Here is a 16,458-nt window from a genome sequence, read left to right on the forward strand (position 1 = left end):
CAAAATGGCTTTCTCTTAGTTTTGATCAGACGATTTTGAGAAATAAGGGGTGGGGAAGGAGGCCTAGCTGCCCTCCAATTTTTCGGTTACTTAAAAAGTCTACTAGAACTTTTAATATTCAACGAACGTTTTTATTAGTAAAAAAATATACGTAACTTAAGAATTAACTTACGTAACAAACTTTTATATTCTTATATTTTTATTATGTGTACGAGGGGGTTTGTACCCTCGTTAATACCTCGCTCTTTACACTAAATCGTAAGTTTTGTTCCAATTCTTTAAGAATGACCCCTGAATCAAATAGGCCGTCGAATAAATAGTTGAAATCACTAAAAATATTTTAGCATAAAGAGCGAGGTATTTATCTCCTCCTAAATACCTCGCCCTTTATGCTAAAGTATTTTTAGAACCCTTCATATGCGTAATAATCTCTGTTTGTTTTAAATTTCAATGCTATTCCTTACTTTCATTTGAAAAAACGTTTTCATGTTTATTTTTTCATTGTTTTTTTTATAATAATGCTAGAAAATCCTGCGCCCTTTTCATTGAATTTTTTCCCCCATGGCATATTTCTCCAAGAAAAGATCCTCCCACATAGCCCTTTCCCTCAACCCTACCCCCAAAACCAAAAAAATCCCTCTGAAAACGTCTGTACACTTCCCAATAACCATTATTATATGTGAACACTGGTTGCAGTTTGTAGCTTGCAACCCCTCCCCCAGGGACTGTGGGGGAGTAAGTCATCCCCAAAAACATAGTTATTAAGATTTTCGACTATGCTAAACAAAACGGCTATCTCAAAATTTTGATCCGTTGACTTTGGGAAAAAAATGAGCGTGGGAGGGGGCCTAGATGCCCTCCAATTTTTTTGGTCACTTAAAAAGGGCACTAGAACTTTTCATTTCCGTTAGAATGAGCCCTCTTGCGACATTCTAGGACCACTTGGTCGATACGATGACCCCTGGGAAAAAAAAACAAACAAATAAACACGCACCCGTGATTTGTCTTCTGGCAAAAAATGCAAAATTCCACATTTTTGTAGATAGGAGCTTGAAACTTCTACAGTAGGGTTCTCTGATACGCTGAATCTGATGGTGTCATTTTCGTTAAGATCCTACGACTTTTAGGGGGTGTTTCCCCCTATTTTCCTAAATAAGGCAAATTTTCTCAGGCTCGTAACTTTTGATGGCTAAGACTAAACTTGATGAAACTTATATATTTAAAATCAGCATTAAAATGCGATTCTTTTGATGTAGCTATTTATATCAAAATTCAATTTTTTAGAGTTTTGGTTACTATTGAGCCGGATCGCTCCTTACTACAGTTCGTTACCACGAACTGTTTGAAAGTGAAGTTTACTGCGAGGGCTTCCACCAGACACATTTTTTTTTTTTTTTTTTTTTTTTTTGTGTTTGTGCTGTGGCATTGGTGATTTCTCTTTTCATTATATATATATATATGTATATATATATATATATATATATATATATATATATATATATATATATATATATATATATATATATATATATATATAACAGGAACAATAACCTTGGTATATAGTTTGTATATAATTTGACCTTAGCTCCTGCTTTTCTTGGTGGATAGGTTTTTTGACGAAGACCCCTCGCACTCCCCGTAACCCTTCCCTAATTGAACGATCAGAGATTTTTCCTTTGTTTCATATTGTTCTTTGTATTTCAGGAATCCCCACTGTGAAACGAGAAGGACAGTCCTATCTAATAGCCACACTTGCTAATTTATTTAGTAGCGCACCTGCCAAAGACCTTTTGGACTGTTTATTCATTGTTCTTATTGCTGAGACAGACGAACAGCTTGTGGAATCAATTGATGTCCACATGAAAGAGAGGTAATTATTTACCAATTCAGATGACTATATACATATTTGTCTTACAAACCTACAACTACAAAGAAGGAGGTCGTAAAGTTATTGCCACGGAGAAAATTCGTCTTTCCAACTCCAAAAATTGTTGAAAAGTACTTTTTGTAAGGAATGCCTTCATTTCCCATCAACCTCCGTTTGCTTAGACTTATATATCAATGGCGACGTTTTTACGTACAGGATGGCGACGTATATTGCAGATAGGAGCTTGAAACCTCTGCAGTAGGATTCTCTGTTACGCTGAATTTGATGGTGCGATTTTCATTAAAGTTCTATGACTTTTACGGGGTGTTTTTCCCTTTTTCGAAATAAGGCAAATTTTTCTCGGGCTCATAACAGTAGATGCGCAGAACTAAACTTGATGAAACTTACATATTGAAGTCAGCATAAAAACGCAATTCTTTTGATGTATCTATTGGTATCAATTTTTTGTTTTTTAGAGTTTCGGCTACTACCGAGCCGGGTTGCTCCTTACTTACAGTTTATTACCACGTCTTCGGCTCTTATGTGGTATAGTATATTTATAATCAAATATAGCGCTGTGCTTAATATTTTTTCTCCCGAAAATCTTAAACCCTTCCTTAATAAATTATCATTCAGCTTTAACGACTCTTATACACTTAGTCATAGTTCTAAAAAATAGTGTATTTAAAATTATGTAGTGTACCTCTGTGGCACTTGGTTCTCAAAAACATTTATTTTTCTTTCAATTAGAAATCTTGTAATCTCTTTGGCTCTTATGCGGTATAGTATATTTATAAATAGAATATAGTAGTAATGACGTGTGAATCAGCTCTAAATTAGAACAGGTGTCCATTGGTAATATGAAATACTCTGGTTTACTCTTTCAAGGACCAGGTGCAATTACTACAATGTTTGCCAGCTGAATATACTACTGGAGGCGTGGAAGGGAATAATCTTACTGAATGAAACTCAGCAGGTTAATTAGAGGTGGAGAGCTATTATTCTCCATAATAGTTAATTATAACAAATATAAAGGACGAGTTGTATGTTTTTTCCTCTTTTTTTCTTGTATTAGCATGCACTTACATGATATTATCGTTGTTTTTTTAATGAAAATTTGTTATTTCTTTGTCTTTTTTCCGTTTATTATTCTTTGTTTTGTATATTTTTTTAAACGAGTTATTAAATGAATTAATTTAATGAGTAATAAATGAGCCCTTTAGAAGCTATTTTATTTAGCTCCATTTTGCCAATTTTTGAAGACTTAATATTTTAGGACTTTTGATAGAGCATTTAATTTTTCAATACTTTAATGAACTTGTATAAAATCAGGGTAAATGCTTGAAAAATATTTGTCTAATGAATAAACTAATGAAGAATTTTGTAAAAGTCAGTTCCATACTAATATATACTCAAAGACATACAAGAAAAGGAAAAAAGACATGTTCGCCACCAGATGGTCAATACCTACAAAAAAAAACTATATTTAATATCAAGAATAATATGACTTGGTATGGTAAATGGACAAAACTCCACACTTAGGGGTGAAATCAGATAATACACTTAAGGGAGGGAGGGTACTTTCAGTGTATAAAAGGTGTGTGATTTTTTTTAAGTTAATTTAAAAAACTTATTTCGTTTTTCAAAGAAAAGTGAAGAACTTCACTAAACCAAAAATGAGCAAAATAAAATTAAATAATCTACTAAGCGTAAAATTACGACAATACAGCATCAATAAATAAATGAAGCTCAAAGCGAACAGAAATTACAATAAATAACCGAGTCAAACTCAAAACGAGCAGAAATTAACACTCGCCCGACACTCTAGGCAGGTCGGCCCCCTATTAGGCTATGAATGATTGTTGGCTTCCGAGTTAAGGTGACTTTTGGTCAACCAAATATTTAATTTATTTTTTGTTAGCGCAACTGTCTGAGCTTATGAATTGGGTGCTAAACCTGGCTCGACTCTCTTGGCAGACGGGTGAGCCCTGTCGGGCTTTTGACCAGACACTTGGATGGCTGCGATTCCAGGCGACTTAACGGTCATGTGTCAATTCTAAAATCTGGTCAACCTGCCTGAGACTCTAGGAGGGCATGCCTCTCCAAAAGCTAACACACAAGTATTTGTCCAATTTGAGACGTCATAACTACTCCCGCCGTTTGCCCGTGCCGTTTAGCAGAACACCTGGAAAACTATAGGTCTCCCTGTTCGCCTGCGACTCCAGGGGATTGTCTGTCATGTGTCAATCTAAAACACGGTAGTCCGCTTGAGACTCTAAAGCGGGCAAGCTTATTAGGCTTTGGCACTTGTTCACCTATGAGTCAAAGCAAATTCAGTTGCATACAAGTCCAGTCAACATTGTTCGTCATGAGTCAAACCATAAATCTCGATCATCCCTTAGTTCTATGACTACTACCTTAGTTCTCCCCTAGTATGGATCAGTGGATGATAAACGATCTATCAACTAGTGAAAATGACAACATTTTTATACTATCCTGAAAAAGGCTTGTTTCAGCTTTTTAAGTTTAATAAATCAAAAATTATTAAGATTAAGTAATAAATATCAGCACATGTGTATCAAACTGACAATGCACATTAATTTGTATTTTTTTTCAGTAAAGTGCAAATTATGTTCTGGCCTTGAGAAGGCACAGGGGTTGTGAGTCCTACTCATGTTATTTAAACAATTTAATTAAAAAGAAAAACGCCGGAATTATTTTTGGGATGGGAAGAGTTAATGTCGTCAAAACCCTCAAATGACGGAAGTTATACGAAAACCATATGCAAGTATGGGATAAACTTCAAACTGCGTACATTTCTTGGGGGGGGGGTATGAGGGTCTGTTCTCCAGGGGGGCACCCATGCCTGTGGGTAAGTGCCTGTGGTCCTTCGAAATATCAGCTGATAAGCCATTGAGTAATTTAAAGAGACAATCTAATACTGGACATTTGAATCACTAGCGCCATGAAGAGAAATAGTAAGAAGTATTCAAACAATTAAATGTATAATAAACAATATCTTGAAGTATTAAAAATATTATTGTAGGTTTTCGAAAGAAATGGAGCAAGGGATACTGCAGGTTATCTCACCGAGTGAGGGATATTACCCGGACTGGTCAACATTAAAGATTACACTAGACGACCCCATTGAGAGAGTTCGCTGGAGGACCAAACAAAACTTGGATTATGCTTTTCTTATGATGTATGCACAAACGCAAGGGACTTATTACATACAGCTTGAGGATGATGTCCTCTCTTTGCAGGTTTGCGTTTACTTACTATTGCTTCTGTTTTAGGGAAGGGTAGCATCGTACGCAAGAATTCAACTCTATGGGGTGAGAGAATACCAAACGAAGAAAAGGGGTGAAAATCGGTTTTGCAGTATTGCACACAAATGACATGATTAATACGATTTCGGATGTGTTATTAAGCGGATTTTTCTGAACATTTTGTTGGTAAAAACTTTTTTGTTGCTCAAATGTCGGGTCAAACCGTATTTTGTATCGTTTGGAAGAGAGTATAGCTACCCATATAGACTTTTTGGCCTACTTTAATTATAATATAAAAGCCATGCCAAAAACTGATCATTGGTTTTGCATTTTAGAAGTGTCAAGAAGCTAGTCTTCCTTAATTCTTGATAGACATAACTTACTCTATCTTAGGAACAGTTTAGGTCAAGCACAACCGGTGCTTGTCTAGGAAAACATTGGATCTTAGATGTTTAACTTCGACTTCATCTCAATAAAAAGGTATTCAAAGATTCCTTCTTCATTTCTGCTCAAATCACTTTGGACATTGTATGAGTTGCGATAATGGGATCTAGAGACTAGGTTGTACATTATGCAGGCCTACATCCTAATCTCAAGTTCTGTAGAGTATGTCTAGTGCTGTACGTGTACGGTACATATTTGCGCCTTGAGTGGATTAGTGTTTTTTGTGGATGCCAGTGTGTCTTGGATAAGACACAGTCCCTTTTCATTTAAGGCTTCTTTTCGCTTTTTTCTTTTCTTCTTTAATTAAAGATCACATTTCATTTTCCCTTTATAATTTGAATATTTTTTTTTCAAAGAATGATTGTTGCATAAACCTAGTTTATGGAAAAAAAACACTTATGTTCATAGTCTGTAGATCAATTTTACCGTTTCCAAGTTTAATAAAATTTTAGCTATATATTCCCATATTGTCAAATATTATTTAAATCATTTGCTCTCTAAGATTTCAAACTATACAGGGGTCTTTCTGTCAAGATTATCAAAGATTCTAAATTTGGATAGCTTGTATTATCGAGTCCCAGTATGAATTCTTGAAAAATGAGCCAGGCCACTTAAGGCCTTCTTCAGTAAGAAGCAATAATTCGAAATAATTCATATTATTTCTCTTGTAATAAAATCTTTCTTTTGTAGCAAAATCTAACGAAAGAGCAAAAATCTGGATTTTCATAGTTGCCTAAGAAAAGATCGATATCGGACTGAGGCTTTAGCCAAGACCACTTTCTTCCCTACCAAAGTCTTTTAAAATTGTATCCCTACACTGTGTATTTTGATTCACTTTTTATCAGTTTAATCGTATTTTGATATTATTACATTCGTGTATTTTTAAATTATTTCACTTTTTTCCTAGATTCTATTCTTAAATATAAAATAGAACTGTTAGTTTTGAGAGTAAAGTCACGACCACATCCACTAAGACCCCATATCTGGGTTTCTCTTTTCAGATGATAAAATGTGACTTCACACTTAGCAACTTAGAACTTAAAATAGCAAACCATATATTTAAAATTAGCTGGTTTCCAAAATAGCTAGTCGTATTTGGAGGATTTTGTAGAGAAAATTGTATTTTAGATAAATGCTCCTGTCTATGTCTAAATTAGAAGGCATTTCTACTAGGTTATATCCATCTTTTGGAGTTTGTCGGAATAATTATAACCTACCAATAATGTTAAAGAATTAAAATCAAACAAAGTCTAGCTGTTTCTCTCTATTTTTTAACTCTATTTGTGAAATCAAACGAATTTATTTTAGGTATAACAGTTTTGCAATTTCTTATTTTTTCTGTAATGATTGCGCAAAGTAAATATTAAACTCTTAACTTCAGGTTGAGAAAGTGAGATTTTATTTGCTCTGTAGTTTTTTTTCTGGCCTCCTCACCCTAGCCCCCTGCTGTGTTCGGTTTTCTAGATTATTCCCTAATCTTATGGTATCATTCAATGAGGTTAATGCTTTTAAAGAAAATCCCTTGAAGAACCAGGAACTTTTAGGTACTACACTAGCGAAAAAAGACCTAAAAAAGAACTAAAATAATTTCTAGTGAAGCATGATTTGAAGGGAGAGCAAGGTGGGTAACTATTAAAATATGCGGTCGGTTTTTTTCTTTTCGAACACTACTTATTTGTGGCAGCATTGATAGTTGTCAATTTCTTTTTCTGAATGAATCTTCTTTAAGGATTACGTAAGGCGAATAAAAGACTATGCTTTTGAAATGGAAAAAGCGAAGAGGTCTTGGTTTGTAGCCGAGTTTTGTCAACTAGGATTCATTGGGAAAATGTTTCACAGTTCGGATTTGACGTACATGATACAGTTTTTTACAATGTTTCACAATGACAGACCAGCAGATTGGCTGATTGATCCTCTCTTTGAAACCAGATTCTGCCCTGTTGACCAGGTGAGCCATTTGTATGTTGTTTCCTAGTATTTACAGCTCAAGGCTGAGACCAAAGGTTTAAAAACGTCAAGTATTCAAGTAGCACTATCAAGGAGCAAACAATGGAAGTTCATTCTCTCTTGAAAAATGTGAATCCTACATTCATGAAAACTGAAAAACTCGACAATTGTAATGACAACGCTCCTTATAAAAAACCTCATGACACCTAAAAAAAGAGACAACATTGTTATCCAATATGTGGAAGGTAGTTTTGTGCGGAGTATTGCCATAACGACATATCTTTTTAGATGTTAATGTATTGAAAGATTTAATTAAACAATTTGGAAGATTTTAACTATGTTCAGCATAATCATGATAAAAAAGTCGTAAGGTTTTTCCTTCAGATTTTCTTAGCTCTTTCACGGCGTAGGATTTCAATTAACATCAGGATCGAAAGTAACGGGCAGTGCCCCCTATGTTTTAATGATGAATTTTACTTTCGTAGCTATAGATGACGTACCTAGCGCATTTTCAGAAAAGCCTGTATATGAATATAAAACTATACAGTAATTTTCTAAAAGAAATCATATGTTAAATTTTTTTTTAGATTTTATGTTGGTGAATGTTTTATTTCTATTCCAGGAAAAATTTAACTTGTGCTTAAATGTTAACTTGATAGAAAAGAACCAAAACTAAAACGTCCTTTCCTCCCCCACCAATGTGTAAATAGTTGTGTTCCGGTTTAATCTGAATGTTTTCCTAGTGGGAAAACTTGGGTATAAAAAGAGACATTTCGAAGCTTCAATATGCCCACCCCTTCTCTGTTTCCACAACATTCTCTTTATCCAAGCCCCTATCCGCAAAAATATGAAATTTTAGATTTTTTTTTTTCAAGAAAATGATTGCGGGTGCGTGTTCATTTGTTTATTGTGGAACCACTAGAACCACTGGTTCTACTAGAACCAGTGGTTCTAGTAGAATTCTAGTTCCCTTTTTCAGCGGCGAATAAAGGTTATGACAGAGCAAAGTGGCCCTTTCTGCCATTTTGAGGCACCAAATAACCACTTGGCCTGAGATAAGGACAAAACGTGGTCGATTGAAAATTCTTAGGTAGCCAATCCATTACAAATTATCGATATTCCTAATATAGTATATTGATATTCCTAGTTAGAGAGGCGTTAATTCTGCGCAGTGGCGTATTCATTCATAAAGATGCACGTTTTCCGTACAAAACAAACGGTTGATATAAGCAGTTATTTTAAAGTTTCACTTAACTAAGTTGATTTATTTGACGTCTGATAAATCATGGATGGTGATGTAGAATCGCGCATTGCTGTTATGGAGGAGAGCCAGTTGCTCTTTTTGTTGCTGGGGCCGGGTTTGTGCCCAAAGCTTAGAAAAGGGCTTTTGTATACCGAAATCTTCTCACTCTACATGAACATTCAGATAAATGTAGAACAAACCTTAAGTGAAAAGCGACCCTTTTAATAAACACCGTGCTTTGATTTAAATGTATCCAACAATAAAATCTATTATTTATTCTGATTCTAAATATGTAAGATTTGTTAACTTTTAAGTTGCGCTCGTTAATGTGTTGGTGAATGAGAATTCGCACTTTTTAGGATGGGGTTTGTTTTGATGGAAATTATTCAACGATGCCCAACATATTAATTAACTCTAAATCCACTATTGACAAAATATGAAAATTTTTACTTTTTCAGAGAAGGGTGATCAAACATGCGATAATTCGTAGTCTTTAGTCTTAGATTTTTAAAAGAGGGTTCACTTGAATGAGATTTATAAATCTAATCCCCTTTTTAAATGATTAGATACTATAAAAAAAATCCAATTGATAGAAAGGAGCATATGAAAGTAAGTATGATTTTATGCTTCAAATAAAAAAAAAGAAGTTTATTTTAACTGAAAGTAAGAAGCAACATAAGAACTCAAAATAAACAGAAATCATTCCGTATATGAATACCTTGCTCTTTACGCTAAAGCTGGTAGCACTTTTAAAAAAGCTTCCTATTCCAATTAAATGGCTCTATTGTTTCCGTAGCCGTTCTTAAAATATTGGAACAAACAGTCAAAATTTAGCGTAAAGAGCAAGGTACTGAGGAGGGGGCAACCCTTCAGTACCTATTTTATTATCTCTCTGAGAATTGGAGAACAAAATTCCTCTTATCTTCTAGATTTCTTGGAAAAAATCTGGAAAAATCGATCTCGATTGCCAAATTCCAGTTTTTTTAATTATCTTTGATTTGATACTGATTGGGTTTTAAACGAGTAATACTTTGAAAAATAGGCAAGGGATGACTTAAACTTTCTTGTACACAAAATTTCTTTCATTCACTTAGGACTTATTTCCAAAGTTGTCATGACGCATGTAAATTTTTTGATATCCAAGAGACAAATTTTTTTCTAGACAAGGTAGAATTTTCTTCGATGTCTATAGACAGATATTGATCTTCTAGGAACCGGAGCGTTATTACTTTTCCTGAAATAAAATTCTATTTTCTATTTTGAAGTTCTGATTTTGCGAATTCCCTGCAGTTTGTCGTAACTGAAATGTCTTAGCTTTTTAAGCTAAACTTTTTAGCAATCAAATAATTTTGGATACTTATACGAATTCATTTAACCTCTTCAAAAACTTCAGAAAAATGTCCGCATCTTTCATTAATATTTTAAAAATTGGCATAATTTTGAAACAAATCCTGATTTCGAAATACATAAGTTTCGATCTTATTTTTTTTTCTAAAATTTCCAATTTTGATTTATCATATTTTACACGTTTAGTGGCATGAAAACTAAGCAAGACGACTTGCACTCTTCTATATCTGAAATATTAACTGTATACTTAGAAATAATTTCTAAAGTCATCGTGCATTAATTTCCTGGACATTCTAGAGGTAACTTTTTCTCTAGACAAGGTACAATTTGTTTATTTATTATTTTTTTTTTTTTACGTGGATAGACAGGTCTTGAGGTGGAACTTGAATTTCTTACATTTTTTCTCAGAAAAATCCTCTAGTCTGGAAGCTTAACCTTTAAGAAACCAAATAACTTTAAACATTAATATAGATCCGTATTGTCTCTTCGACAATCTAAGCAAAATTACCGCATCTCTCACTATTTTTGTTTTAAGAATACCTGAAATCTCGATTTTGAAAGAGAAGTCCCGATTTTTTTTTTTTTTTAATTTTCGATTTGATGTCTATTTTGTTTTAGACGTGTAATATCAGGATAATGAAGCAAGAACACGTGCTGTCTTCTATATCCAAAAATAAATCGCACACTAAAAATAAGAGCTTGCACAATGAAGTGTTCCACGGATGTTCCGTAACCACAGTAAATAGTACACAGTCTTAGTGCAGGTAAAAAAAAAAAAAGAAGAAAATTGCTTACTGACCTGACAAATAATAAACCTGCAATAAACATAACACGTCTTTAAACGTGACATTAGAGCATACATATTTATGCTCCGTGAAACATAACTGTATGTGTTGATCCGCAACTGTGACCCATGGGTCATAGTTGCTGCATCATTCCACAGGGCCTTGGCACCGGATGTCTAGTGTTTTTTTTCTGCCTAGTGTTTTTCACCATATATCTGAACCCATAATTTAGCCTTGGATTTGCCGTATGCATTAAGTTTACTTTGCGTAAGCAATAGTTTTTACTTTCTATACGTGCTTACTGAGGATACTTTCAAATTTGCTCGTATCTGTTGTATATTGGAATCTCCACCTTGAAATTATTAGGAGACGTAGCTTAGGACTATATTTTAGTGTATTGTAAAATGCCTATATTTTTGTCGGACTTGCCTTTTTTTTTAATTTAAGACCCCTTCCCCTCTTTAAATAATTTCTGCCTACTTAATTGAGCTCTGAAATTAAAGATAATAGCCCCTAATACCATCATCGGTGCTGCAATGCCTCGAATTTGACTGCTAGAAGTCCAGCTGTGACAGACAGATCGGCGGTCGAAGGTTAACACTGATGTTTATGTTTATTCTGAAGACACCACATGTAGTCTGCTCTTGTTTTGGACAGATGGTGGCACCCAGATGAATATAGCAATTGTTCTGTTGTAACTTAAATAGTGTCTATTGTCTATTTTTGTAACAATTCTGATTCATTTATTTTATCTGTCATTTCTTTATGTATAATAAACATTCCAGAAAAAGTGCCGAGCTGTAAAGAAGAATCTATGGCTGAGGTATAAGCCGTCCTTATTTCAACACGTCGGAACTGTTTCCTCGCTCAAGGGGAAGGTTCAAAAACTGAAAGACAAAGCCTTTGGGAAACTACCCCTCTTTGTTCCTCACACAAATCCAGCAGCAAGAGTTACTACTGTGATTAAAGCATATAAGAAACATACTATTGAAAGTGTTTATTTGGGTGTTAATTTCTTCTGGGGCCTTTCCCCTCAGGAAGGAGACATTATTAGTTTTAAATTTACGAAACCAGTGAAACTGAAAAGGTAAGCTTTGTTTTTTTCATTGTTTTTTTGTCTGTATTTTTTTTAATATCTCTTGGTTTAAATGCTGGTCATTTCTGTTGAAATCGGTTTGGGAGCTAATAAAACTATTACGGCTTATCAAACAGTTCGTGGTAACGAACTGTAAGTAAGGAAACTCTAAAAAGAACCGAAAGTACCGTAAGAATCGAAACTCTAAAAAACGCAATTTTGATACCAAGAAATACATCAAAAGAATTGGTTACGAACCTGAGAAAATGTCCCTTATTTTCGGAAAAAGGGGAAAACACCCCCTAAAAGTCATAGAAACTTAATGAAAATCTCACCATCAGATTCGGTGTATCAGAGAACCCTACCGTAGAGGTTTCAAGCTCCTATCTGCAAAAATGTAGAATTTCGTTTTTTTTTTCACAGATGCGTGTTCATTTTTTTCTTTTTCAGGCGTGATCGTATCAGACCAATGGTCCTAAAATAACGCAAGAGGGCTCATTCGAACGGAAATTAAAAGTTCTAGTGCCCTTTTTAAGTTACCAAAAAATTGGAGGGCAACTAGACCCCCTCCCATGCTCAATTTTATCACAAATTCACCCGATCAAAATTTTGAAGAACCATTTTGTTCCGCATAGTCGAAAAATTTAATAACTATTCCTTTGAGTATGATTTAATCCCCCACAGTCCCAAGGGGGAGGGCTGCAAGTTATGAACTTTGCCCATTGTTTGCATCTAGTTTTGGTTATTGGGAAGTATACAGACGTTTTTAGCGGGATTTTTCTGGTTGGAGAGGAGGATCTTTTCATGAGGGAAGAGAATTTTCCCTAAAGGGGGCGTCGGATTTCTTAATATTATTCAAAACGGTCAGAAACTGAATAAAAAAAACAAGTTTTTCAACTGAAAGTAAGGGGCAACGTTAAAACTTAAAACGAACAGAAATTATTACATATATGAAAGCTTTGCCCCATCGTCAGCGCCTCGCTCTTTTTCACATAAGTTTTAGGTTTTCATAAGTTTTCACATAAATTTAGACTTTCAAAAGAGCTATTTATTCTAATTAAACGGCCTTTGTGGTTCAGGGGGACAGCAAATTTCATCGGAAAGTTTCAAGCTTTAGCGTAAAGAGCGAGGTATACGTAATAATTTCTCTTCGTTTTAAGTTTTAATCTTGCTCCTTACTTTCAGTTGAATTTTTTTTATTATTATTTATACTATATAGAATGTGAATAAACTGGAAGCTTTGATCCTATGAAAATTTTGATATGTTCCAGCTAGTCATGGGAGGACTCACAAAGTCGAGGCTCAAGCCAAAAAGGTCTGTTGCCATTGATTGCAGTTTGTTCATTTCAACTTTTTCGTTTCGATTAAACATAATTAAGTTCCTCTTTTGTGTCAATTATTTTTTATGTATAAGGTTTTTTTTTAATGACTAAAAATGGGGGGAAGAAAAATAGTTTTATCTAATTTAAAACTTTAAGAATAGAAACCAAGTTTCGCCTTTCTATGTGGCATCATACAAATAAAACCTTTAAAAACTTACTTAGACCAAGAATTTAACTTTGATAATTCTAATATCAACTTTTTTCTTCTGTGGTGAAGGGTTATGTTTTGTTATTTCTGGAATTTTTAGGAACAAGAAAAAATCTCAACTTATAAATAAAAACTTAGGCCTTTCTTTATAAGAAAATTATGCTGGAGAATGCAAGGTGAAAGTGTTGAAGATGAATTACTGACAGGAAAAGGAGTCTATAGATTCAGATTCATTTATTCAAAAATTCATATTCATCAAAATCTTCAACTTGCCCAAATGGAGAGACAAGCTCGACTACTGGGCAAGACATATAAACAAAATTTAACAATCCTCATTGATACAGAATAAACAAAAAATGAACCACTATTTCATCAATAAAATAAGATATTAAGATATTACATATTAAGCTTTGGAGTAAGAATCAAGAGCATCGTTTCGTATGCTTAGGACTCAGAGCTAGTGGAAATAAGTGAGCTGAGAATCCGATGAAATGCTTTCTAATTCCTTGCATACATAATTTTTATCTTCTAGTACATTTTATCTACTTTTTTCCGAAAACTTTTTTAACAATTTCCACATTCATACGATTCTCCATCAATTAATTTACCTTATAACAATTCAAAATTCTCATTCTAGCTACCCACGGCGGCAAGGGACTGCTCCCATTCATTAGGTCCATAATATATAACATTAAAATACAAATTTACAATGTATACACATTTTTTTTTTACTTTAAAATACTTCTACTTTTCTTAAAACACTTTTCACTATATTTACATAAACAAAAAATAAAAATATTGAAAAACAAAACACCATTTTTTTTTTAATACATCACATTTTAACTCATTCTACTCTCGCTAGGCCTTGCGTTATTGGATAGTTACAACAATCCTCCAAAAAAATTCCCCAAAATCAAATATTTTGCAATCCAGGCGAATCGTATTCCCCTCAATATATAAAATAAATTCCACTAATTGAAAATAAATTTCAAACAATCATTAAAAAATGAGTTCAGATCTAAACTCTATAATATAAAAATTCATAAAAAAAATCCTATAATGTTTCTACATTCCCTAAAAAGTATACTCAATCTTGAACCCCATATAAAATTTCTAATCAAATAGAAATTAATATTAAAAAGTAGGAGCCCAAGTGTGACATCTTAAACGTAGAAATTGGCATCATATTTTCCAAGCTTAAACTTTGCTAAAATTCGAAGAGTAAGACCTTAACTCGAATTGCAAGATTCTTGGAACAGAGCTCGATTGGCACAATTCATTTAGAAAAAGAATTAAGTGAATTTGAAAATATGAATAAATAGAAGATAAGATAGCAAATATTTAGAAACTATAGAATAATAAAATCAAATGAGCTTGGGTGGTGGAGAAGCCATATCTTACTTGATTTTTGAGGAATTGCTATTTTTCGGTGTCAGCTTTATTTTACACTCTTAACATAATCTATTTTCATTTTGATTTGTCGTGGCTTACAAACTAAATCAGACTACACGGCGCATTCAGAAAGCCCGAGCATTCGAAAAAATACGTATATAAAAAACACCTAAATAAGTTTGACGAAATTTCTGTGCATTTCTTTGCTCTGTCACTCTTCAACAGCACCTCTTTAATTTTGTTTCTATTCATTTGGCTTATTGTTTTATAGCTACCTAGTGCGAAGTGGTAACCCTGAACACCCTTCTGATTTATTATATAACGCAACTGTGGAAGTCTCAGCTTCATTTAAGAATAGTATAAATCTTTCTTCTGTTAGTGATGGTTTTTTAGTTATAGGTAAGTCCTTCTCGCTTTTTTTTTTAAACTCTTCCTCAGATCGAGCTTTTTAACTTCATGATAGTTCCTTTTTTATATAATTTCAGTTTTAGTGAAATCTAATTTGATTTTCATTTGCTTTATATATAGTTAACTTTTAATCAATATGTTGATGGAACTTCAGAACCTATTTAGAAAAAAAGAACTGTTCTAGACGCCAGCATTTTCATTTTTCGCTACTAGTGCTACTGGTAGATTGTTACTGAAGAACCTAAATTTTTAACCTGAAGTTCAGTTTTTGAGCAGTGCACATCAACGTTTTGGCTGCCGAGCTTATTTTGAATAATAATAAAAAAAAAAACTATTCTAGACGCCAGTATTATCATTTTCCAATTTATAGCATAGAATTAGACACTCAAATAAAATTTAGAAGTAAAATTGTAATTTTAGTCTATGAAGATAGACCACTAACGCAAACGCATGTCGTTGGAAATAAAATGTCAAAAACTTTGAAGAACCTAAAAAAACTGTAGTTCATTTTTTTAAAGTGCCAGAAAAGCCACTTTACTGGGATTTTATACGAAGTTGACCATGTCTTTACTGAAATTCTGCTGGTTGAAGTGTAATTCTATTTCAATCTCGGCTCTTGTCAGTCTACAGGTTTGTAGAAATGATTAGTCAGTTGATGAGATGTAAAAATGATTAGTCAGTTGATGAGATGTAAAAATGATTAGTCAGTTGATGAGATGTATAAGCTAAAAGCATATACTCACCAGGAATTGCCTGACCCATCTCCCTCTCTCTCTCTCTCTAGATTTTTCCCTTTTTTATAAAAATACATGCGGAAACCCCAACCACAAAATTATATTTTCTCGAACATCAGACGCTTTGAACGGAACATTTTCATGCGGAAAAAATATTGTCTGCAAGTATTTTCTCACCCAAAATAAAATCCCACTGAGTTATCTAAGTCTTGCTCTTATTATCTTGTTTTTTTTTTACTTCTTTATTTTTTCTTATTTTGATAATCTGAGGAATTGTAAACTATTTTAGTAGTTTGCATCTAATGCTAAACCAATTAATTAACTCTTTAATACACCATTTTAATAGCAATGAATCCTTAAAAAGATATTATGGGTCAATGTGGAGGCAATATGATAAAATCAAACAGTTTGTTGTAA

General features: G+C 33.5%; 1 protein-coding gene across 1 annotated transcript in view; it reads left to right on the top strand.

Annotated features, from left to right (window-relative positions):
- The window catches only part of LOC136034640 (alpha-1,3-mannosyl-glycoprotein 4-beta-N-acetylglucosaminyltransferase A-like), a 60,753-nt gene that overhangs the window by 26,014 nt on the left and 18,281 nt on the right, over positions 1-16,458 (top strand). The window contains exons 3-7 of the mRNA XM_065715941.1: positions 1,705-1,870; positions 4,914-5,130; positions 7,310-7,528; positions 11,688-11,989; positions 15,171-15,298. Of these exons, the coding sequence (XP_065572013.1) occupies positions 1,705-1,870; positions 4,914-5,130; positions 7,310-7,528; positions 11,688-11,989; positions 15,171-15,298 (1,032 nt within the window). The remainder of the gene's footprint in view (positions 1-1,704; positions 1,871-4,913; positions 5,131-7,309; positions 7,529-11,687; positions 11,990-15,170; positions 15,299-16,458) is intronic.

The sequence above is a fragment of the Artemia franciscana genome, chromosome 13 (assembly GCF_032884065.1).
Source record: "Artemia franciscana chromosome 13, ASM3288406v1, whole genome shotgun sequence".
Lineage (NCBI taxonomy): Eukaryota > Metazoa > Arthropoda > Branchiopoda > Anostraca > Artemiidae > Artemia > Artemia franciscana.